This window comes from Lampetra fluviatilis, chromosome 55 (assembly GCF_964198595.1).
Source record: "Lampetra fluviatilis chromosome 55, kcLamFluv1.1, whole genome shotgun sequence".
Lineage (NCBI taxonomy): Eukaryota > Metazoa > Chordata > Hyperoartia > Petromyzontiformes > Petromyzontidae > Lampetra > Lampetra fluviatilis.
Window position 1 is genome coordinate 8826803 of NC_136329.1, and position 26262 is coordinate 8853064.

Here is a 26262-nt window from a genome sequence, read left to right on the forward strand (position 1 = left end):
ACTCACCACTCACCCCGTGATGAGTACACAGCTCACACCACGCTCACCAATCACCACTCACTGCACTCTCACGATGATGAGTAGACCACTCACACCACGCTCACCACTCACCACGTGATGAGACCAGATCACACCACACTCACCACTCACCACGTGATGAGACCAGTTCACACCACACTCACCACTCACCACTCACCACGTGATGAGACCAGATCACACCACACTCACCACTCACCACGTGATGAGACCAGTTCACACCACACTCACCACTCACCACTCACCACGTGATGAGACCAGTTCACACCACACTCACCACTCACCACGTGATGAGACCAGTTCACACCACACTCACCACTCACCACTCACCACGTGATGAGACCAGATCACACCACACTCACCACTCACCACTCACCACGTGACGAGACCAGATCACGCCACGCTCACCACTCACCACTCACCACGTGATGAGACCAGTTCACACCACGCTCACCACTCACCACTCACCACGTGACGAGACCAGTTCACACCACGCTCACCACTCACCACGTGATGAGACCAGATCACACCACACTCACCACTCACCACGTGATGAGACCAGATCACACCACGCTCACCACTCACCACTCACCACGTGACGAGACCAGTTCACACCACACTCACCACTCACCACGTGATGAGACCAGATCACACCACACTCACCACTCACCACGTGATGAGACCAGATCACACCACGCTCACCACTCACCACTCACCACGTGATGAGACCAGATCACACCACGCTCACCACTCACCACGTGATGAGACCAGTTCACACCACGCTCACCACTCACCACTCACCACGTGATGAGACCAGTTCACACCACGCTCACCACTCACCACTCACCACGTGATGAGACCAGATCACACCACGCTCACCACTCACCACGTGATGAGACCAGATCACACCACGCTCACCACTCACCACGTGATGAGACCAGTTCACACCACGCTCACCACTCACCACTCACCACGTGATGAGACCAGTTCACACCACGCTCACCACTCACCACTCACCACGTGATGAGACCAGATCACACCACACTCACCACTCACCACGTGATGAGACCAGTTCACACCACGCTCACCACTCACCACTCACTACGTGATGAGACCAGTTCACACCACGCTCACCACTCACCCCACTCTCACGATGATGAGTACACAGCTCACGCCACGCTCACCACTCACTCATGAAGCCACCCCCACTCAGTCAACATCCCAGCTCCCCTCCCTCCACCTTCGAACCGGTCCTGGGTGCCCCCCCCCCCACACGTCCAATATTTGTCGTGTGTCGCGTGTCCGCTCAGCCGCAGCTTTAAAGCCTTCGACGCCCCCTTGATGGACGGGGGGGGTCGGGGGTCAGGGGTCGGGGGTCGGGAGGGAGCAGCTTGCTTCCGGCAGCCCCTGGCCAGCACGAGCCGGACACCCCGGCACCAACACGCCGAGCGGTGACCGACAATCACCGCTGATGACGCGCCAGTCGCCACGTCGCCACGGCGCCCGTGCCGGGCCGGGTGCTCCATCGAGGCCGCCACGTGAAGTGTGGGATGTTCGCCGAGGGGAGGGTCACGTGACAGACCCAGAAGGCGCCACGGGTCGACCGACCGAGGCCACTCGCAGATGCGCCACCACTAGCCAGAGGTGGCAAACGGGTTTTGATTCCTTACCCCCAGTACCCGTAGACGGCCGCACCAGGGTCGCAAACGGGTACCCGTGTCGGGTACGGGTAGGGTACGGGTATCGGGTACCCGATTGCGACCTCTGGGATGAAGCCATGTTGCAGGCGCGGGTGGGTTGATTCTAGGAACTTGAATTGTGAGAAGAGACAAGACGTTGGGAAATGAGTGACACACGGTGACTCACCAGTGACACACGGCGTACCCGTACCCGTACCCGGCCGCACCAGGGTCGCAAACGGGTACCCAGCCGGGTACGGGTAGCCGGGTATCGGGTAGGGTACGGGTATCGGGTAGGGTACGGGTATCGGGTAGGGTACGGGTATCGGGTACCCGGTTGCGACCTCTGCGGCAACTTTGCTGCGTTTTATCCGCTCGTTGTCGTGAGCGTCGCTCCTCTGCCCTCCGTTGTTGTTGCCTCCAACTGCCCAGTAGCAGCAGCAGCGTCCTTCACGAGCCTCCTCCATCGGAGGGATCAATGGTGGAGCCAGGATGTTCAGGTAGGAGGGGGGCAACCACTCCAGCAATGAAAAACGCTCTCTCCCCCATCGCTTTCTCTCTCATCCCTCTCTCTCCCATCGCTTTCTCTCTCATCCCTCTCTCTCCCATCGCTTTCTCTCTCATCCCTCTCTCTCCCATCGCTTTCTCTCCCATCCCTTTATCTCCCATCCCTCTCTCATCCCTCTCTCATCTCTCTCCCATCGCTTTCTCTCCCTCTCTCATCTCTCTCCCATCGCTTTCTCTCTCTCGATGCAGCTGCGATTCGCGGACAGCCAAAACCGCGGAGAGTTCAAGTTCGTGACTAACGTGGCAACGCCGTAAACACTCCACCACCAACACCACCACCACCACCCCCACCACCACCACCAACACCACCACCACCCCCACCACCCACCACCACCACCACCCCCACCACCAACACCACCACCACCCCCACCACCCCCACCACCACCACCACCCCCACCACCACCCCCACCACCACCACCACCACCCCCCACCACCCACCACCACCACCACCACCACCCCCACCACCCACCACCACCACCACCCCCACCACCAACACCACCACCACCCCCACCACCCACCACCACCACCACCCCCACCACCAACACCACCACCACCCCCACCACCCCCACCACCACCACCACCCCCACCACCACCCCCACCACCACCACCACCACCCCCCACCACCCCCACCACCCCCACCACCACCACCACCACCCCCACCACCACCAACACCACCCCCACCACCACCACTACCACCACCACCACCCCCACCACCCCCACTACCACCACCACCCCCACCACCACCACCCCCACCACCACCACCCCCACCACCACCACCCCCACCACCACCACCCCCACCACCACCACCACCACCCACCACCCCGTTCTGCATGGACTGCCTCCGGGTTCTCCGGTTTCATTGCACACACACAGAGACACACACACACAAGCATACACACGCACACACATGCACATGCGCACACACACACGCGCACACACACACGCACACACGCACGCACACACGCGTGCGTGTGTGTTGGTGTGTGTTGGTGTGTGTGTGTTGGTGTGTGTTGGTGTGTTGGTGTGTGTGTTGGTGTGTGTGTTGGTGTGTGTGTGTGGTGTGTGTTGGTGTGTTGGTGTGTGTGTTGGTGTGTGTGTGTGGTGTGTGTGTGTTGGTGTGTGTGGTGTGTGTGTTGGTGTGTGTGTGTTGGTGTGTGTGGTGTGTGTTGGTGTGTCTTGGTGTGTGTTGGTGTGTGTGGTGTGTGTGTTGGTGTGTGTGTGTTGGTGTGTTGGTGTGTGTGTTGGTGTGTGTGTTGGTGTGTGTGTTGGTGTGTGTGTGGTGTGTGTTGGTGTGTGTGGTGTGTGTGTTGGTGGTGTGTGTTGGTGTGTGTTGGTGTTTGTGTGTTGGTGTGTGTGTGGTGTGTGGTGTGTGTTGGTGTGTGTGGTGTGTGTGTTGGTGGTGTGTGTTGGTGTGTGTTGGTGTTTGTGTGTTGGTGTGTGGTGTGTGTTGGTGTGTTGGTGTGTGTTGGTGGTGTGTTGGTGGTGTGTGTGGTGTGTGTGTAGTGTGTGTGTGTTGGTGTGTTGGTGTGTGTGTTGGTGTGTGTGTTGGTGTGTGTGTTGGTGTGTGTGTGGTGTGTGTTGGTGTGTGTGGTGTGTGTGTTGGTGGTGTGTGTTGGTGTGTGTTGGTGTTTGTGTGTTGGTGTGTGTGTGGTGTGTGTGTGGTGTGTGTTGGTGTGTGTGGTGTGTGTGTTGGTGGTGTGTGTTGGTGTGTGTTGGTGTTTGTGTGTTGGTGTGTGGTGTGTGTTGGTGTGTTGGTGTGTGTTGGTGGTGTGTTGGTGGTGTGTGTGGTGTGTGTGTAGTGTGTGTTGATGTGTGTGTTGGTGTGTGTTGGTGTGTGTGTGGTGTGTGTGTGTGTTGGTGTGTGTGTTGGTGTGTGTGTTGGTGTGTGTGTGTTGGTGTGTGTGTGGTGTGTGTTGGTGTGTGTGTGGTGTGTGTGTTGGTGTGTGTGTTGGTGTGTGTGTTGGTGTGTGTGTGGTGTGTGTGTTGGTGTGTGTGTGGTGTGTGTGTTGTTGGTGTGTGTTGGTGTGTGTGGTGTGTGTGTTGGTGTGTGTTGGTGTGTGTGTGTTGGTGTGTGTTGGTGTGTCTGTGTTGGTGTGTGTGTTGGTGGTGTGTCTGTGTTGGTGTGTGTGTTGGTGGTGTGTGTGTTGGTGTGTGTTGGTGTGTGTTGGTGTGTGTGTGTTAGTGTGTGTGGTGTGTGTTGGTGTGTGTGTTGGTGTGTGTGTTGGTGTGTTGGTGTGTGTGTTGGTGTGTGTGTTGGTGTGTGTGGTGTGTGTTGGTGTGTGTGTGTGTGTTGGTGTGTGTTGGTGTGTGTGTGTTGGTGTGTGTGTTGGTGTGTGTGTTGGTGTGTGTGTGTTGGTGTTGGTGTGTTGGTCTGTGTGTGGTGGTGTGTGTTGGTGTGTGTGGTGTGTGTTGGTGTGTGTGTTGGTGTGTGTGTGTTGGTGTGTGTGTGTTGGTGTGTGTGTGGTGTGTGTGTGTGTTGGTGTGTGTGTTGGTGTGTGTGTGTGTGGTGTGTGTGTTGGTGTGTGTGGTGTGTGTGTGGTGTGTGTGTGGTGTGTGTGTTGGTGTGTGTGTTGGTGTGTGTGGTGTGTGTGTGTTGGTGTGTGTGGTGTGTGTGTGTGGTGTGTGTTGGTGTGTGTGTTGGTGTGTGTGTGTGTTGGTGTGTGTTGGTGTGTGTTGGTGTGTGTGTGGTGTGTGTGTTGGTGTGTGTGTGTTGGTGTGTGTGTTGGTGTGTGTTGGTGTGTCTGTGTTGGTGTGTGTGGTGTGTCTGTGTGTGGTGTGTGTGTTGGTGTGTGTTGGTGTGTGTTGGTGTGTGTGTGTTAGTGTGTGTGGTGTGTGTTGGTGTGTGTGTGTTGGTGTGTGTGTTGGTGTGTGTGTTGGTGTGTTGGTGTGTGTGTGTTGGTGTGTGTGTTGGTGTGTGTGGTGTGTGTTGGTGTGTGTGTGTGTGTTGGTGTGTGTTGGTGTGTGAGTTGGTGTGTGTGTGTTGGTGTGTGTGTTGGTGTGTTGGTGTGTGTGTGTTGGTGTTGGTGTGTTGGTGTGTGTGTGTTGGTGTGTGTGTGTTGGTGTGTGTGTGTTGGTGTGTGTGTTGGTGTGTGTGTTGGTGTGTGTGGTGTGTGTGTGTTGGTGTGTGTGGTGTGTGTTGGTGTGTGTGGTGGTGTGTGTGTTGGTGTGTGTGTGTTGGTGTGTGTTGGTGTGTGTGTGTTGGTGTGTGTGTGTAGGTGTGTGTGTTGGTGTGTGTGTGTAGGTGTGTGTGTTGGTGTGTGTGTGTTGGTGTGTGTGTTGGTGTGTGTGTTGGTGTGTGTGTTGGTGTGTGTGTTGGTGTGTGTGTTGGTGTGTGTGTGTTGGTGTGTGTGTGGTGGTGTGTGTGTTGGTGTGTGTGTGTTGGTGTGTGTTGGTGTGTGTTGGTGTGTGTGTTGGTGTGTGTGTGTAGGTGTGTGTGTTGGTGTGTGTTGGTGTGTCTGTGTTGGTGTGTGTGGTGTGTCTGTGTTGGTGTGTGTGTGTTGGTGTGTGTGTGTTAGTGTTGGTGTGTGTTGGTGTGTGTTGGTGTGTGTTGGTGTGTGTGTGTAGGTGTCTGTGTTGGTGTGTGTGGTGTGTCTGTGTTGGTGTGTGTGTGTGGTGTGTGTGGTGTGTCTGTGTTGGTGTGTGTGTGTGTTGGTGTGTGTTGGTGTGTGTTGGTGTGTGTGTGTTAGTGTTGGTGTGTGTTGTACGTTACTGGTACAGCTCTAACCGCCTTTGTGTTGCATAGTAAACCCACCACAACATTCACAATCCGAGTACGACGTTTCAGCAGTAACTACAAGGGGCATCATCAGGCGTTCGTTTGTCTGCGTTGAGGGCGAGTGCCGTGAACCCCGCGAGAGGGGGGGGGGGGGCAGGGGGGGGGGGCGCCGCCTCGAGGCTTCTAAACCCCGGCCGGGGGTTCTAGGCAAGGTCGGAGGCTTCACTTCGCGGCTACTAGGCCGCAACGCGGAACACAAAACCACAAAAACCACCACCACCAACCACAACCACCAATACAACCACCACCAATACAACCACCACCCACGACCACCACCACCACCAAAACCACCACCAAACACCACCACAAATACCACCACCACGACGACCACTACCACGATCACCACCACCCACTCTTCGCATTTCTGGTTTGAGGGGAAAATAATCGCACAATGCACCGAGACTCACTCTCACTCACTCACTCATACACTCTCTCAATCACACACACACTCTCTCACAGTCTCTCACACTCACACCCTCTCACACACTCTCTCACACTCTCTCAGTCTCTCTCACTCTCTCACACACACTCTCTCACAGTCTCTCACACTCACACCCTCTCACACACTCTCTCACACACTCACAGTCCCTCACACTCTCTCACAGTCTCTCACACTCACACCCTCTCACACACTCTCTCACACTCTCACAGTCTCTCACACTCACTCACAGTCTCTCAAACACACACTCACAGTCTCACACACTCTCTCTCACGCTTACCTCTCTCGGGAGCGGTGAGAGGAGAGCGTTGGGTGCGATAGATGAGAGAGACGAGGTGAGAGCTGAGGAGAAATAGACGTGGTGAGAGAGGCGTGGTGAGAGAGATGAGGTGAGAGAGATGCGAAAGACGAGGGGTGAGAGAGACGTGGTGAGAGAGACGAGGCGAGAGAGATCGACGAGGAGTGAGGGAGAGACGAGAGAGATACGAGGGGTGAGAAAGATGAGCTGAGAGAGACGAGGTGAGAGAGAGAGAGAAACGAGAGAGATGAGAGAGGGGTGAGCGAGATGGCGCCAGTCGGAGTCGCCACGAGTCTCGCCTCCCACCTCGCCACGCACAGACCTCGGCGGTGGTCTACCTCTGCCGGAAGACCTCTACCGCTGCCGGAAGAACTCTACCTCTACCGGAAGAGATCTACCTCTGCAGGAAGATCTCTACCTCTGCCGGAAGACGTCTACCTCTGCCGGAAGAACTCTACCTCTACCGGAAGAGATCTACCTCTACCGGAAGACATCTACCGCCACCGGTAGCCGAACACTACATATCTACCTCTGCCGGAAGACCTCTACCTCTGCCGGAAGACTCTACCTCTACCGGAAGACATCTACCGCCACCGGTAGCCGAACACTACATATCTACCTCTGCCGGAAGACCTCTACCTCTGCCGGAAGAACTCTACCTCTACCGGAAGATATCTACCTCTGCCGGAAGACCTCTACCTCTGCCGGAAGACGTCTACCGCTACCGGTAGCTGACCACTACGCGTCTACCGCTGCCGGAAGACCTCTACCGCTGCCGGAAGACGTCTACTTCTACCGGAAGACGTCTACCTCTACCGGAAGACGTCTACCTCTGCCGGAAGACGTCTACCGCTACCGGTAGCTGACCACTACGCGTCTACCGCTGCCGGAAGACTTCTACCTCTGCCGGAAGACCTCTACCTCTGCCGGAAGATGTCTACCGCCACCGGTTGCAGAACACTACACATCTACCGTTTGCGGAAGACGTCTACCGCTACCGGAAGACATCTTCCGATACCGGTAGCCGAACAAGACACCATCTACCGCTACCAGAAGATGTCTACCGCTACCGGAAGACATATAACCGCTACCGGTAGCTAACCACTACACGTCTACCGCTGCCGGAAGACGTCCACCGCTACCGGAAGACGTCTACCGCCACTGGTAGCCGAACAAGACACATCTACCGTTTTCGGAAGACGTCTACCTCTACCGGAAGATGTCTACCTCTACGGGAAGATGTCTAAAACGGCCAGTAGATTTTCTCGGGTCTTTCGGTGAAGTGACGTAGCTAGAGTGATGACTGTTTGTGATTGTATTTATAATTTAATTATTTTTATTTCGTATTTTCTATCGACGTCACTTTACCGAAAGACCCAAAGAATATGTTGGTGCAACGTCATCAACCCCGTGCGAATGGTAATGACGTCACGCCGCGTTGATGAGCGTCGTTATGACGTCACCCTGCGTTGTTATGACGTCACGCCCGCGTGTTGTGCGCGCGTGTCGTTATGACGTCACGCCCAACAACCGTTTCAAGTTTCAAAGTTTCATCTTCTTGGTTCTTTCGGTAAAGTCGTCACGTAGAAGGTTAAATAATAAAATAATAAAAATTAAACATTATAAAATCAAAATATGTTTTTATTATTTCCATTCTACGTGACTTTACCGAAAGAACCAAGAAGATGAATCCCTGCAGTCACGAAAGCTTTACATCGAAAATTTTTTATTTTTGTTTTAATTACTTTATGTTTTATTTTTATTATTTTATTATGTTTTATTATTTAATGTTCAGAAATGTTTCATTATTTATTATTATATTTTGTTTTATTTTTATTATTTTATTACTTCCCTTCTACGTGACTTTACCGAAAGAACCAAGGAGATGAATCCCTGCTGCAGTCACGAAAGAAGCTTTAAATCGAAATGTATTCTCTGTATCGTTCCAATGTTAGTACCTGGACTGCCGGAGCAAGTGCCTGCCCCTCTCCACAAGGTGGGGCCCTTCAGTGACGCAATGGAGCCTCAAATGTAACCATCTGCTGCTACTGCTGGTGGTCGTGGCCTTGCGTGGGTAACCGTGGGTGGGTAACCGTGGGTAACCGTGGGTGGGTAACCGTGGGTGGGTAGCCGTGGGTAACCGTGGGTGGGTAACCGTGGGTAACCGTGGGTGGGTAGCCGTGGGTGGGTAACCGTGGGTGGGTAGTTGTGGGTAACCGTGGGTGGGTAACCGTGGGTGGGTAGTCGTGGGTAACCGTGGGTGGGTAACCGTGGGTGGGTAGCCGTGGGTAACCGTGGGTGGGTAACCGTGGGTAACCGTGGGTAACCGTGGGTGGGTAACCGTGGGTGGGTAGTCGTGGGTAACCGTGGGTGGGTAACCGTGGGTGGGTAGCCGTGGGTAACCGTGGGTGGGTAACCGTGGGTAACCGTGGGTAGCCGTGGGTGGGTAACCGTGGGTGGGTAGTCGTGGGTAACCGTGGGTGGGTAACCGTGGGTGGGTAGCCGTGGGTAACCGTGGGTGGGTAACCGTGGGTAACCGTGGGTAACCGTGGGTGGGTAACCGTGGGTGGGTAGTTGTGGGTAACCGTGGGTCGGTAACCGTGGGTGGGTAGCCGTGGGTAACCGTGGGTGGGTAACCGTGGGTGGGTAGTTGTGGGTAACCGTGGGTCGGTAACCGTGGGTAACCGTGGGTGGGTAGCCGTAGGTAACAGTGGGTGGGTAACCGTGGGTCGGTAACCGTGGGTAACCGTGGGTGGGTAACCGTGGGTGGGTAACCGTGGGGAGCAGGTTACATTGCCCCAAAGGTCCATGAGTTCTGTACGCAATTAATTAATTAATGCCCCCTACAACAGCACCGCCAGCAGCACCACAACCAACACCACCAGTACCATTAACACTACCAACAACAACAATCGTGCCAGGCCAAGTGCACCTTGAGGCCACGTGAAGTGTCGAACGCCCGCTGGCAGGAGGTCACGGGGCAGACCCAGTAGGTGCCACGGGTCGACTGACCGAGATGACCGAGATGACTGGCTGATGCACCACCTGTGCCCCCTACTGTGCCAACTTGCTGTGCTTTATCCACCCGGCGCTCCGCTCGTTGTTGTGAGCGTCGCTCCTCCGCCCTCCGTTGTTGTTGGAGGGCGACTGCCTCCAACTGCCCAGTAGCGTCCTTCACGAGCCTCTTCCACAGAGGCCGATCTTGACACCGCTGGTACCAGTCATCGGCAAGTCCACTCAGCTCCACGTCCTCCTGTACCACATCACTCCATCTCTTCTCTAGCCCGTGCCGCGCCCGTTTAGCCCTCTCGATCCTGCCTAACAAAAGCTGTTTAGGCATGTGGTGGCTGGGCATGCGGGCTACATGACCCAGCCAACGCAGCCTTGCCTGCCGGAGGAGCTCACCGATGGGACTTTGCCCAGATCTTTCAAGGATTTGTGAGCTCCTCACACAATCCAGCCTGGTTAAACCCAGGATGGATCGTCGGCAGGCCAGCCTAAATGTTTCTAACCGGCAAAGATGTTCCATTAGGGGGGTCCACATTTCGCAAGCGTAGAGAAGGGAGGGAATGACCATGGCCGAGAAGACCTGAAGCTTCGTGCGGAGCGACAGACCAGGTAGCTTCCACACAGCGTTACGCAACCGATGAAAAGATATTGCCGCTCGACTGATTCGGAGTGAGACCTCTGCTGTTAAACCAGAGCCGGTCAAGAGCACACTGCCCAGGTATGGGAAACTCTCCACTCTCTCCACAACTGCCCCATCACCGATTGGGAGTTGTGGGGGTGGAGTGCCCGATGGTACAAAATACCCAGGCAGGTGCTTAGTTTTGGTGGGGCTGATGGTAAGGCCCCACCTCTTAGTGGCACGCTCCAGTCTCAGCAGCAGCGTCTCCAACTCCTCTTCTGAATGAGCAGCTATTACCAAATCATCGGCATACATAACGTGTTTGGCCAATAGGGAGCCATCCCTTGACCGCACCCGGGCATCGATCAGCCTCCCATTATATCTGTACCAAATGAAAATTCCCCCGGTACAACTATTGAAGGCTTCACGAACTACGTGGTCAAAATAGATGTTAAATAATGTGGGAGCCAGAGGACATCCCTGTCGCACCCCAAGGTGTACAGGGAATGGCTCTGACTCCCAGCCACGTACTGTAGTTTTACCCGGGCCCGCTCACCATCATGAAGGTCCTTAATGATCGTGAGCAGAGGGTCAGGGATTCTGAAAGCACGAAGAACAACCCAGAGCCCAGGCCTACTGATGGTATCATAGGCCTTGACCAGGTCAATAAAGCCGAGATGTTGGTCTTGTTGGAATTCCCTACACCTCTGCTGTAGCAGACGGACAGAAAATATGGCATCTGTGCAGGACCGCCCTTTCCTGAAACCGCATTGGGGCTCTCCAAGCCTCTCCTCAGCGTGCCTAGCAAGGCGATGTAGAATAATCCTTGCCAGGACCTTTACCGGCACACTGAGGAGTGAGATGCCCCTGTAGTTGTTACAGTCTGTGCGGTCCCCCTTCTTAAACAGGGGGACCACCAGGGCATCCTTCCAATCCTGCGGAACCCGTTCAGTGGTCCAGACTGTTGTTATGATGTCATATAGGGCAGTCTGTGCACAAACGCCACCCTCCCTCAGCATTTCGCTTGGGAGATCATCTCTGCCCGGTAACTTTCCTGGTCTCAGACTCCGGATCGCCTTCAGTACTTCCTCAACAGATGGCACCTCAGCCAGCCACTCACAGGGGGTGACTTCTTCCAATATTTGAGGCACCGCAGCCTCAGCAGGGTTATCCCCACTTTGTGCCATGATGTTTTCCTGGCTGAGGGATTTCCCCTCCCGCAGGACCTCACAGAAATGCTCAGCAAATCTGCAAACCTGTTCCTGTTTTTTCCTCTAATAACACACAGACACACAGACACACACAGACACGCAGATACACACACAGACACACACATAGACAGACACACACACACAGACACAGACAGACACACACACAGACACACACACAGATACACACACAGATACAGACAGAGATACAGACAGACACACAGACACACAGACACACACAGACACACACAGACACAGACAAACACACAGACACACAGACACACACACACAGACAAACACACAGACACACACACAGATACAGACACACACACACACACACAGACACACACAGACACAGACAAACACACAGACACAGACAAACACACAGACACACACACACAGACAAACACACAGACACACACACAGATACAGACACACACACACACACAGACACACACACAGACACACAGACAAACACACAGACACACAGACACACACACAGACAAACACACAGACACACACACAGATACAGACACACACACAAACACAGACACACACACAGACACACACAGACACAGACAAACACACAGACACGCAGACACACACACACAGACAAACACACAGACACACACAGACACACACACACACAGACACACACACAGACACACACACACAGACACACACAGACACACACACACAGATACACACACAGACACACACAGACACACACACAGACACACACACAGACACACACAGACACACACACACACACAGACACACACACACACAGACACACACACAGACACACACACAGACACACACACACACACAGACACACACACAGACACACACACAGACACACACACACAGATACACACACAGACACACACAGACACACACAGGCACACACACAGACACACACACAGACACACACAGACACACACACACACACAGACACACACACACACAGACACACACACAGACACACACACAGACACACACACACACAGACACACACACAGACACACACACAGACACACACACACGGAGCGAGGGAGAATCGGCGCCCCCCCCTCCCCCCCGCCCCTCCCCCCTCCGCCTCGTCACAGGCGACGCAGCGCCCGAGCGGCACCCAGCAGACGCCTCTCCAGCTTGTGGTGGTGGTTGTGGTGGTTGTGGTTGTGGTGGTTGGTTTTGGTGGTGGTGGTGGTGGTTGTTGTTGTTGGTGGTGGTGGTGGGGTACGCGATGTGGTGGGGATTGTGAGCTGCGCATTTCGCGGTGAGTCCCTTCTCTTCACGCCCTTCACACACAGACACTCACACACACACAGACACACACACAGACACTCACACACACACAGACACACAGACACACACAGACACACACACACACACACAGACACTCACACACACACACACAGACACACACAGACACACACACACACACAGACACACACAGACACACACACACACAGACACACAGACACACACAGACACACACAGACACACACACACAGACACACAGACACACACACACACAGACACACACACACAGACACACACACACAGACACACACACAGACACACACACACAGACACACTCTCACACACACAGACACACACTCACACACAGAGACACACACACACAGAAACACACAGACACACACAGACACACACACACACACAGACACACACACACACAGACACACACAGACACACACACAGACACACACACAGACACACACAGACACACACTCACACACACACAGACACACACTCACACACACACAGACACACACTCACACACACAGACACACACACAGACACACACTCACACACACAGAGACACACACACACACAGACACACACACACACACTCTCACACACACTCACACACACAGAGAGACACACACACACAGACACACACACACACAGACACACACACTCACACACAGACACACACACTCACACACACAACAACAACAACAACAACCGCCATTCGCCACTAAGTGGCGGTGACGTCACCACGACGCTTGTGCCAGGCCATGTGCACCTTGAGGCCACGTGAAGTGTCGAACGCCCGCTGGCAGGAGGTCACGGGGCAGACCCAGGTGCCACGGGTCGACTGACCGAGATGACCGAGATGACTGGCTGATGCACCACCTGTGCCCCCTACTGTGCCAACTTGCTGTGCTTTAGCCACCCGGCGCTCCAGCACAGCAAGTTGGCACAGTAGGGGGCACACACACTCACACAGACACACACAGACACACAGACACACACACAGACACAGACACACACACAGACACACACACACAGACACACACACACACACAGACACACACACAGACACACAGACACACACACACAGACACAGCCCTGCCAGCTGATGCTGGTTTGTGGTGGTGGTGATGGGGGAGCGGTGGCGCAGCGGTTAGCGCGCTCCGCTGCGCTCACAAACACCGGGGGAGGTGCTCGGGTCGCGACCATCGTCACTGAACGTGCTGCTGGACGCGTCCTCCCCTAGGTAGACTCGGCCTCAAATGCGGTGTCGTTGAACATCGCCACTGGGGGAGACAAAGGCGGTCGGGCGTGGTGCTGCTGCTGCTGCTGCTGGTCACCCAGTAACATAGGCGCTGTCACTCGCTAAGGGCACTTGCCCCTACAGTCTGGTAAGGCTATACAGTACGAGGGATCTTTGTCTTTGAGTGGTGGTGGTGGTGGTGATGATGATGATGATGGTGGTGTTATTGGTGATGATGGTGGTGATGATGGTAATGGTGGTGTTTGTTGTTGTGATGGTGGTGGTGTTATTGGTGATGATGGTGATGTTGGTGGTATTGGTGATGGTGGTGGTGATGTTGATGATGTTGATGGTGGTGATGATGGTAATGATGGTGGTGATGATGGTGGTGGTAATGATGGTGGTGGTGATGTTGATGGTGGTGATGATGGTAATGGTGGTGTTTGTTGTTGTGATGGTGGTGGTAATGATGATGGTGGTGTTATTGGTGATGATGGTGATGTTGGTGGTATTGGTGATGGTGGTGGTGATGTTGATGGTGGTGATGATGGTAATGATGGTGGTGATGATGGTGGTGGTAATGATGGTGGTTGTGATGTTGATGGTGGTGGTGATGTTGATGGTGGTGATGATGGTAATGATGGTGGTGATGATGGTGACGGTGGTGATAATGGTGGTGATGATGATCGTGATGATGATGGCAGCAGTGATGACGATGTTGCTGCTGATGATGACGGATGGGGGGGTGGTGATGATGATGATGGTGGTAGTGATGGTGGTAACTGTGTTAGTGATGATGATGACAGTGGGAATGGTGATTCTGGTGGTGATGATGATGATGGTGGCAACTGTGTTAGTGATGATGATGACAGTGGGAGTGATAGTAATGATGGTGATGATGGTAGTGATGGTAGTGATGGTGATAGTTGTGAGTGTGTTAGTGACGGTGGTGATGGTGGTGATGATGGTGGTGGTGATGATAGTGATGATGGTGGTGATGGTGATGATGGTGGTGATGGTGGTGATGATGGTGGTGATGGTGACGATGATGATGGTGATGATGGTGGTGATGATGGTGATGATGGTGGTGATGGTGGTGATGATGGTGGTGATGGTGTTGATGGTGTTGATGATGGTGGTGATGGCGGTGATAGGTGATGATGGTGATGATGATGGTAGTGATGATGATGATGGTGATGATGGTGGTGGTGATGATGATGGTGATGATGGTAGTGGTGATGATGGTGGTGGTGATGATGGTGACGATGGTGGTGGTGATGATGATGGTGATGATGGTGGTGATGATGGTGGTGGTGATGATGGTGGTGATGATGATGGTGGTGGTGATGATGGTGGTGATGATGGTGATGGTGGTGGTGATGGTGGTGATGGTGGTGATGGTGGTGGTGATGATGGTGGTGATGATGGTGATGGTGATGATGGTGGTGGTGATGATGGTGATGGTGGTGGTGATGGTGGTGATGATGGTGATGGTGGTGGTGATGATGGTGATGGTGGTGGTGATGGTGGTGATGATGGTGATGATGGTGGTGGTGATGGTGGTGGTGATGATGGTGGTGATGATGGTGGTGGTGATGATTATGGTGATGATTATGGTGATGATGATGGTGGTGATAACGGTGGTTAAATGGTGTTGATGATGGTGGTGATGATGGTGTTGATGATGGTGGTGATGATGGTGATGATGGTAGTGATGGTAGTGATGGTGATGATGATGGTGGTGATGATGGTGGTGATGATGATGGTGGTGATGATGGTGACGATGGTGGTAGTGTTGATGGTGGTGATGATAGTGATGGTGATGATGGTGACGATGATGGTGATGATGATGATGGTGATGATGATGGTGGTGATGATGGTGATGATGATGATGGTGGTGATGGTGATGATGGTAACGATGGGAGTGATGATGGTGGTGATGGTGATGATGGTAGTGATGGTGGTGATGGTGATGATGGTGGTGATGATGATGGTGACGATGGTGGTAGTGATGGTGGTGATGATGGTGATAACTGTGAGTGTGAGTGTGTTAGTGATAATGATGGTAGTAATGATGATGGTGATGGTGGTGATGATGGTGACGATGATGGGAGTGATGTACCTCATCCTCAGTCATTCATTCCTCGCGTACAACCTCGCGCCATCGCTGTGAGCGTCGCGCTTACTCAGGGAATGAAGCACGGATGGTGAATGAGTCATGGAGAGGGGGGGGTGATACAGGAGGGAATGAATCGGCGAGTGAATGAGTTAGTGGGTGATGCAGGAAGTGAAGTGGTAAACGGGCGAATGATTCGGTGAATGAATCCGCGAATGAGTCAATTCGCTGAATGAGTTATTGATTCAATTCGTGAGTTCAATGGTGAGTGAATGATTCAGTGAGTGAACGAGTTAGTGGGCGATTCGGTGAATTAATCCATGAATGAGTTAATTGTCTGAACGAGTGATTCACTGAGTACGTTATTTAGTGAGTGAATGATTCAATGAATGAGTTAATTGTTGAACGACTCGTTTAGTCATTCAATTCGTGAGTTCATCGGTGAGTGAATGATCCAGTGAACGAATGAGTGATTCGGTGAAGTAACCCATGAATGAGTTAATTGTCTGAAGGAGTGATTCACTGAGTACGTTATTTAGTGAGTGAAGGATTCAATGATTAAGTTAATTGTTGAACGACTTATTTAGTCATTCCATTCGTGAGTTCAACGGTGAGTAAATGATCCAGTGAATGAATGAGTGAGTGATTCTGTTAATTAATCCACGAATGAGTTAATTGTTGAACGACTCGTTTAGTCATTCAACTCGTGAGTTCAACGGTGAGTGAATGATCCGGTGAGTGAATGAGTTCACAGTGTAAGGAGCGATGGAGCTCACGGTTGGATGAATGACTCGGCGAGTGAGTGAAGTTCGCAATGAGTCGTTCAGGACGTGACCGATTCGGTGAGTGAATCATTCAGTGAGTGAATGAGTGAGTCGTTGTTTCATCGAGTGAACGACTCAATTTGGGCAAATGATGGAATGGAGAGTGCCAACAACACTTCTAGATTTCAACCGTGATGATGGTTACAACCGTAATGATGGTTACACACCATGCAAAAAAGACTTAACTACACTTATTTGGTCCATCTTATTTGACAGACAACTATTACAGGTTATTGATAGACAGCCAGGCTTGTTTTACCATGTTTAGTTGTTTTCTTTTTTCACACTATTGTTATGTAGGCCAGGCTTAGTCACAAACCGTACCTCTCCATAACAAAGGCTCAGCCTTTTGTTATGCAAGTCTATTCTTAGTCTTAAGCCTCACCTTACCATATTAATAAAAAGTGTGCCTTTCTTGGCCCTTCCCCTCTCCAACCATTATATAAACGGAGTGGTAGCTCTTGTAATCTCTCATTTACTTGATGCAGCTGTCGTGGCTGTGACGGTTCCACCTGAAGACGGAAGCTTGTGTTGCCTCCGAAACGTCGTGATTTTTATTTTTATTTTATTTTACGTTTATTAATTTTAATGTTTTACCTACGTGACTTTACCGAAAAAAACCTATGAATATGCCAACAACAAAACGGATCAACGTGAAGTAAGAATGAACGAGTGAGAGATTCACTGAGTTTCATCGTTTTCATATGAACGACTTCGTAGTAGTTAGCAGTGGGCAATATTCACGTTCAAACTTAATTTGGAGCTTTCGTGACTGCAGGAATTACTCTGTGGTTCTTTCGGTAAAGTCACGTATGAAGATAAAATAATAAATTAAACACTAGCATACGACGTTTCGATTGCATCACAAGCAATCGTCATCAGGTACAAATGAAATAGAAACACAAATCCGGTTTTATTGCCAGAGAGGGTACAAACTAATTCTGGTTTCGTCCATCGGGGTTGTTACAAGTTTCAAGATTGACGCTCCATCTCTCTCCTCCGTCTCTTCTTGTCCGCAGGAGTGGAGTTGTGGAGAGGGAGGGGGCTCGCTCCACCCCACCGCATCTAACGAGGAGGACAGAGACACACACAGACACACACAGACACAGCCACGCACACAGATCACTGCTTTTTGTGTTTAGTTTGATGTCCTTCCCTCACACCTCCGATTAGTACGATTGGCTACGTACGGTGCGAAAGAAGTCCAGCGTACACACACAGACAAGACACACACAGACAAGACACACACAGACACACACGGACACCCACGGACGGACGGACGGACACACAGAGAGGGAGCGAGGCTCCGAGTGAGCGGTGCGTGATGGAGGCGATTTGGGTCTACCAGTTCCGTCTCATCCTCGTGGGGGACTCCACGGTGGGGAAGTCCTCGCTGCTCAAGGTGAGGCTGTTACGGCTCCACGGGGGATCTTTGTGTGATGCCCTCATCGCGTGTCCATTTGGCTGCTGCGTAATAACGACATTATCAGTGGCGTAGTAACGACATCAGTGGCATAGTAACGATAGTATCAGTGACGTAGTAACTACATTCCTTCTTGATGGTTTCCACCATGTAGATCTCAGACATTCCTTCTTGATGGTTTCCACCGTGTAGATCTCAGACATTCCTTCTTGATGGTTTCCACCGTGTAGATCTCAGACATTCCTTCTTGATGGTTTCCACCGTGTAGATCTCAGACATTCCTTCTTGATGGTTTCCACCGTGTAGATCTCAGACATTCCTTCTTGATGGTTTCCACCTTGTAGATCTCCAAAAGGCGGCGATGTCGTCCACCTACAGTAGCTCCCCCTTATGTCCCCGCTCTTCCACGCCCCGGAAACTTCCAGCACTTTCTCCCGGTAGATGCTTCCAGCAGACTCCACCTTCTTGTACTTCCCTTCTCGAACCTTCCCTCCTACAGGACCCTGCACCTGTTTGCACCCCATCTCCACTGACCCCACGAGAACCATTTGCCTTGTACAGTACCCTACATTGAATTTCGATTTAAAGCTTTCGTGACTGCAGGGATTCATCTTCTTGGTTCTTTCGGTAAAGTCATCACGTAGAATGGAAATAATAAAATAATAAAATAAAACATTATAAAATAATTCTCACGACGTTTCGGCCACAACGCAAGCAGCCGTCCGCAGGTGAAGAACATGTCTGTCGGGGAGACAGCGTCTGAATTCAGACGCTGTCTACCCTACATTAGTAGTAGGAGTGGTAGATAACGCAGCCTCCACCAATTGCCATAATCCCCATCATCATCATCGTCAACAACTCACGGTCTCGAACATTTCACGCTGTAGGTGGGGGGGGGGGCAAACTCTCCTGGTCTTTGCAAAAATGCAGCCGCCCACTAATAGCTCCGTATTTGTCAGGAGTGGTTAGAATGAGCTCTTTGCAATCTTTACGTTACGAAATGGGACGTTTTTCTAAAATCCTTTATATTAAGTTCACTCGCTTGCTTGCGCGCTTACGACCGTGCAAATCTTTCGGTCGTTTTTTAACCCACTTCCCGTGATCCAATCGAGCTGACGTTTTGCAACACAGACTCGTTGTGCGTGACAATTTATTTTCGTGAACATTTTTTTTTCCATAACTTTACACTTTTTAGGAATTTTTTTTATATTCAATTACCAATTGCTTCATGGTGACAGGCAATCATCTGATCCATAGGTGGCAGCCATCTCAAGCCAGAGGACGAGAGGACTCTAGCCGCCACGCATATGAAGGATTTACAGTGAAAAACTTTGTCTTTACGGGTTAATTTTTTGCCATTATGAAAAAATAAGAGTAGGTTTCATACTACTCTTTGCTTTTTAGGGTAAAGTCACGTGGGTAAAAAATAAAATAAATGAAAACAACTAAATTAAATCACGACGTTTCGGGTGCAACACAATCGTCCTTCTTCATGTGGGGAGAACTTAGCGAAAGCACAACCACTTAAGTGTGTCGTTAAGTGTGTCTCACACACTTAAGCACTATGAGACATCTCCTTTACCAGTGGCAAAATATAGTAGTAGGTTTTTACCCTTTAAACTGGTACAAAAACTGACACCTTTATACAAGGCATCATGTTTGCAATAACCACAAAACAAGCAGTCAAAATCCAAACAAAAAAGAAACAACTCTGATAATGATATGCACTGTCCTTGAAGTTGATTGGTCCACACCCAAGACAGCTTTTCTTAGAGCCTAGCCTCCAAAAGGCGTCATCTGGTCCAAGACCAATGTTGCATTGTGGCCGAAACGTCGTGAGAATTAGATTTTATTATGTTTTATTTTTATTATTTTATTATTTCCCTTCTACGTGACTTTACCGAAAGAACCCAGAAGATGAATCCCTGCAGTCACGAAAGCTTTAAATCGAAATTTTCTATGTTTGTTTTCTCATTCATTCGTACCTGACGATGGTTGCTTGTGTTGCAATCGAAACGTCGTACACACACACGTCCACACACACGTCCACACACACACACACGTCCACACACACACACACGTCCACACACACACGTCCACACACACGTCCACACACACGTCCACACACACACACGTCCACACACACACACGTCCACACACACACACACACGTCCACACACACACACACGTCCACACACACGCACACGTCCACACACACACACACACGTCCACACACACGCACACGTCCACACACACACACACGTCCACACACACACACACGTCCACACACACGCACACACACGTACACACACGTCCACACACGCGCAGAGGTTCACGGAGGGCAAGTTCGTGGACATCTCGGACCCCACGGTGGGTGTGGACTTCTTTGCGCGCCTCGTGGAGATCGAGCCGGGCAAGCGGATCAAGCTGCAGCTGTGGGACACGGCGGGACAGGAGCGCTTCCGGTGAGAGGCTCACCACCGCACGCGGCACACACCACATAGACCACACACACCGCACACACCACATAGACCACACACCACACCGCACACACCGCACACACCACATAGACCACACACCACACACACACCGCACACACCGCACACACCACATAGACCACACACACCGCACACACCACATAGACCACACACCACACACACACCGCACACACCGCACACACCACATAGACCACACACCACACACACACCGCACACACCGCACACACCACATAGACCACACACACCGCACACACCACATAGACCACACACCACACACACCGCACACACCACATAGACCACACACACCACATAGATCACACACCACATAGACCACACACACCGCACACACCACACGCCGCACACACCACACACACCACACACACCACACAGATCACACACACCGCACACACCACACGCCGCACACACCACACACACCACACACACCACATAGACCACACACACCGCACACACCACACGCCGCACACACCACACACACCACACACACCACATAGACCACACACACCACACACTACACACACCGCACACACCACATATACCACACACCGCACGCTACACACACCGCACACACCGCACACATCACATATACCACACACCGCACGTGGAACACACACCGCACACACCACACACTACACACACCGCACACACCACACACACCGCACACACCACATATACCACACACCGCACGTGGAACACACACCACACACACCGCACACACCGCGGCACACACCGCACGTGTCGCAAGTGTCGCACACACCACAGACACACACCGCACGCACCGCACACACAACACCCGGTGCTGGTGGTTGCCATGGTGGTCGCCATGGTGGTCGCCATGGTGGTTGCCATGGTGGTCGCCACGGTGGTTGCCATGGTGGTCGCCATGGTGGTTGCCATGGTGGTTGCCATGGTGGTCGCCACGGTGGTTGCCATGGTGGTCGCCATGGTGGTCGCCATGGTGGTTGCCATGGTGGTCGCCATGATGGTTGCCATGGTGGTCGCCATGGTGGTTGCCATGGTGGTCGCCATGATGGTTGCCACGGTGGTCGCCATGGTGGTTGCCATGGTGGTCGCCATGATGGTCGCCATGGTGGTTGCCATGATGGTTGCCACGGTGGTTGCCATGGTGGTTGCCATGATGGTCGCCACGGTGGTTGCCATGGTGGTCGCCATGATGGTCGCCACGGTGGTTGCCATGATGGTTGCCACGGTGGTTGCCATGGTGGTCGCCATGATGGTTGCCATGGTGGTCGCCATGATGGTCGCCATGGTGGTCGCCACGATGGTTGCCATGGTGGTTGCCATGGTAGTCGCCATGGTGGTTGCCAGGGTGGTCGCCATGATGGTTGCCATGGTGGTCGCCATGATGGTTGCCATGGTGGTCGCCATGGTGGTCGCCATGGTGGTCGCCATGGTGGTCGCCACGATGGTTGCCATGGTAGTCACCACGATGGTTGCCACGGTATATTGTTATGGGGGGTGACGGCGAATAAATGACGACGTCCGTTGTTGTTATTGTGACGTCGGCGGCGACGGTTGGACGTCACGTGCCCCTCCCCCAACCCCCCCGCCCCTCCCCCCCGCCCCCCCCACGCACGCGGCAGCTCCATCACGCGCTCCTACTACCGCAACTCTGTGGGCGGCATGCTGGTGTTCGACATCACGAACCGGCGGTCGTTTGAGCACGCCAGGGACTGGCTGGAGGAGGCGAGGATGCACACGCAGCCGTCGCACATCGTCTTCATGCTGGTGCGGGGCGCAAACAACACTCGCCACCACCGCTCGCCACCACCACTCGCCACCACCACTCGCCACCACCACTCGCCACCACCACTCGCCACCACCACTCGCCACCACCACTCGCCACCACCACTCGCCACCACCACCACCACCACCGCCATCATGATAGCCGCCAACAACACTCGCCACCACCACCATCGTGATGATAGCTGCCACCACCACTCACCACCACCACCATGATAGCTGCTCCCACCACTCACCACCACCACCGTGATAGCTGCTACCACCACTCACCACCACCATCATGATAGCTGCCACCACCACTCACCACCACCATCATGATAGCTGCAACCACCACTCGCCACCATGACCACCACCAACCACCGCCACAACCTTTTTCTGTTCTTGGTTCTTTCGGCAAAGTCACGTAGAAGGGAGATAATGAAATAATACAAATAAAACACAATAAAATACAATTCTCACGACGTTTCGGCCACAACGCAAGCAGCCGTCCTCAGGTGCAGAACAGGTCTGTCGGAAAGACGGCGTCTGAATGGGCACCACCAAGCTTGGCAGCGTATATTTAAGCTGGGTTGGAGGGGATAAGGGGCGCCTTGACAAAAGAATTTGCATATCAACAGAGGAATTTAGCATATTTATGAGAAATGCAGATATGGGATTAGTCACTACTTGTGGAATGCGTAAGAGGTGGGGGGGGGGGGTCTCAAAGTCATGTTATGCCCGTGCATTCTGTAGGATTAGCAGCAACAAAGGGAGGAGGTAGGGTTAGCAGTAATAGAGGGAAGGAATGTTAATAGTAAGGAGCTGTAGAAGATGAATCCCTGCAGTCACGAAAGCTTTAAATCGAAATTACACCACCACAACCTTCACCTTTCGCGTTCCATTGCTTTTATGGCTTTATTTTGGTGATTTTCGAAAAGTTTTTTGGTTTGGCCATGTTTGTTTGTTGTAGTACGGAGTTAGACTGATGGCCTTAATCTAAGTTGTCTTGTGGTTGTTGTTGTTTGACTTTTATGGCTTTATTTCGGTGATTTTCGAAAAGTTTTTCGGTTTGGCCATGTTTGTTTGTTGTAGTACGGAGTTAGACTAATGGCCTTAATCTAAGTTGTCTTGTGGTTGTTGTTGTTTGACTTTTATGGGTTTATTTTGGTGATCTTCGAAAAGTTTTTCGGTTTGGCCATGTTTGTTTGTTGTAGTACGGAGTTAGACTAATGGGCTTAATCGAAGTTGTCTTGTGGTTGTTGTTGTTTGACTTTTATGGCTTTATTTCGGTGATTTTCGAAAAGTTTTTCGGTTTGGCCATGTTTGTTTGTTGTAGTACGGAGTTAGACTAATGGCCTTAATCTAAGTTGTCTTGTGGTTGTTGTTGTTTGACTTTTATGGGTTTATTTTGGTGATCTTCGAAAAGTTTTTCGGTTTGGCCATGTTTGTGTTGTTGTAGTACGGAGTTAGACTAATGGGCTTAATCGAAGTTGTCTTGTGGTTGTTGTTGTTGTTTGACTTGCATCCCACTGGGATTTTTGCACACAGCGTTGGTGTACGGTGATTTTTTTCTGCAATATTTTGCTGTCTTTTCTTGGATTTTCTGTTTGCACTTAGTCACATATTCACTTTAAGATGTTTTTGTTCATGTTTTTTTTTCTGTTTGTTGCACCCGATTCAAGAGCCGAATGGCTCACAGGGCTACACCTAATCAATGAACTTTTAACTTTATTTTATTATGTTTAATTTTTGTTATTTTATTATTTCCATTCTACGTGACTTTACCGAAAGAACCAAGAAGAAGAACTTTGAACTTTGTGTCCACAGCTGCCGCCGCCGCCACTCACCGCACTTGCCCCAGCAGCAGCCCACCAGGGGTGGTGAACCTTTACCTTTACCTCTACGCCCCCCTCTCTCCCGGGGTAGGTGGGCCACAAGAGTGACCTGTCGGAGCAGCGTCGCCAGGTGGAGCGCAGCGAGGCGGAGCGCTTCGCGGCTCAGCATGGCCTGCGCTACGTGGAGACCAGCGCGCGCGACGGGGACAACGTGGAGCGCGCCTTCACGCAGCTCACGGCCGACATCTACGCGCTGGTGCGCGCCGGACACATCCCCCTGCAGGACGGATGGGAGGGCGTCAAGAGCGGCTTCGTGCCCAACACGGTGCACTCGTCGGACGAGGCGCCACGGGCACGCGTCTGCTGGTGCTAGCGTCTGCTGGTGCTAGCACGGGCCTCACCCTCACCCCCCTTCCGTTACACAGATAACCACGGATATCCACGCACATCGCCACACAGATACCTACGCTCATCGCCACACACTCACACACACACACACCAACCCACGCACACCGCCACCCACTCACACTGCCACACACTCACACCCCCACACCTACCCACGCACATCGCCACACACTCACACCCCCACACACCCATCTACCTACCAACCCACACACACCACCACCCACTCACACCCCCACTCACCCACCCACTCACACCCACCAACCTATGCACACCACCACCCACTCACACCCCCACCCACCAACCCACACACACCCCCACACACCCACCCACCAACCCACGCACACCATCACCCACTCACACACCCCACACCTACTCATGCACACTACTACCCACTCACACCCCCATCCACCCACCCATGCACACCACCACACACTCACACCCCCACACCCCCACCTACCTACCACCACACACCAACCCACTTGCACCCGACCCAACCCACCCTCGTTAGACCCCCAACTCGAGAACCCCCGTAATAGCCGCGGAATCACATCATCATCATCACCATCGTCGTCATCATCGTCGTCGTCGTCATCATCGTCGTCATCACCATCATCGTCGTCATCGTCGTCGTCATCGCACTGCTCTCAAACCCAACCCAATGGTTTCAAATATTGTGGAGGCCCTCACACTCGCACACTGATCACGACGACGACGGTGACGATGACGACGTCTCGTCGTCGAAAGCGCCAACCCCCCCCCACCCAACCCTGCCCCTCGCCTCTGAAAGTGAGCGAAGAGCCGCTGGGGGTTAGAGAGACGGTGGTTCTTCTTCACCGGATCACGCGAGGCATGGCCAGGTTTTCTTTTAGAAGGTAAATCATCGCAAACACACAAGCTAGGCACAGGGCAACGTCAGTACCGACCTGTTAGTTTCACCTTAAGCCTCTGCGTGTTTGTTCCAGAGGTCGCAAATGGGTTTTGATCCCTTACCCGTACCCGGCCGCACCAGGGTCGCAAATGGGAACCCGTACCCGGCCGGGTACGGGTAGCCGTTCCCTACCCCTACCCGTACCCTACCCGAAATGAGTGACAAAAAGTTACTCACCAGTGACTCACGGCCTACCCGTACCCGTACCCGGCCACACCAGGGTCAGAAATGGGTACCCGTACCCTACCCGTACCCGTACCCTACCCGAAATGAGTGACAAACGGCTACTCACCAGAGACTCACGGCCTACCCGTACCC

The 26262-nt window shown here is 52.5% G+C and overlaps 1 protein-coding gene across 2 annotated transcripts; it reads left to right on the top strand.

Annotated features, from left to right (window-relative positions):
- The first annotated feature begins 12790 nt into the window (after positions 1 to 12790).
- On the top strand, positions 12791 to 25216 carry LOC144949923 (ras-related protein Rab-39B-like). 2 transcript variants are annotated; one of them, XM_078879913.1, is made up of 6 exons: positions 12791 to 12909; positions 14158 to 14302; positions 18114 to 18496; positions 20846 to 20982; positions 22638 to 22782; positions 24703 to 25216. In XM_078879913.1, the coding sequence occupies exons 3-6, from the start codon at positions 18419 to 18421 to the stop codon at positions 24982 to 24984; spliced, it is 642 nt and encodes a 213-aa protein (XP_078736039.1). In that variant the 5' UTR covers positions 12791 to 12909; positions 14158 to 14302; positions 18114 to 18418; the 3' UTR covers positions 24985 to 25216. The 2 variants fall into 2 exon arrangements, with proteins under 2 accessions (XP_078736039.1, XP_078736040.1); XM_078879914.1 differs by having other exon boundaries at positions 14162 to 14302.
- Positions 25217 to 26262: the final 1046 nt, after the last annotated feature.

What these genes read in the sequence shown, in the direction of transcription:
- LOC144949923 (XM_078879913.1), top strand. Translation starts at nt 18,419, where the DNA reads ATGGAGGCGATTTGGGTCTACCAGTTCCGTCTCATCCTCGTGGGGGAC. An exon ending in GGAAGTCCTCGCTGCTCAAG is followed by an intron (nt 18,497 to 20,845) that starts GTGAGGCTGTTA and finishes ACACACGCGCAG; the next exon opens with AGGTTCACGGAGGGCAAGTT. An exon ending in GCGGGACAGGAGCGCTTCCG is followed by an intron (nt 20,983 to 22,637) that starts GTGAGAGGCTCA and finishes CGCACGCGGCAG; the next exon opens with CTCCATCACGCGCTCCTACT.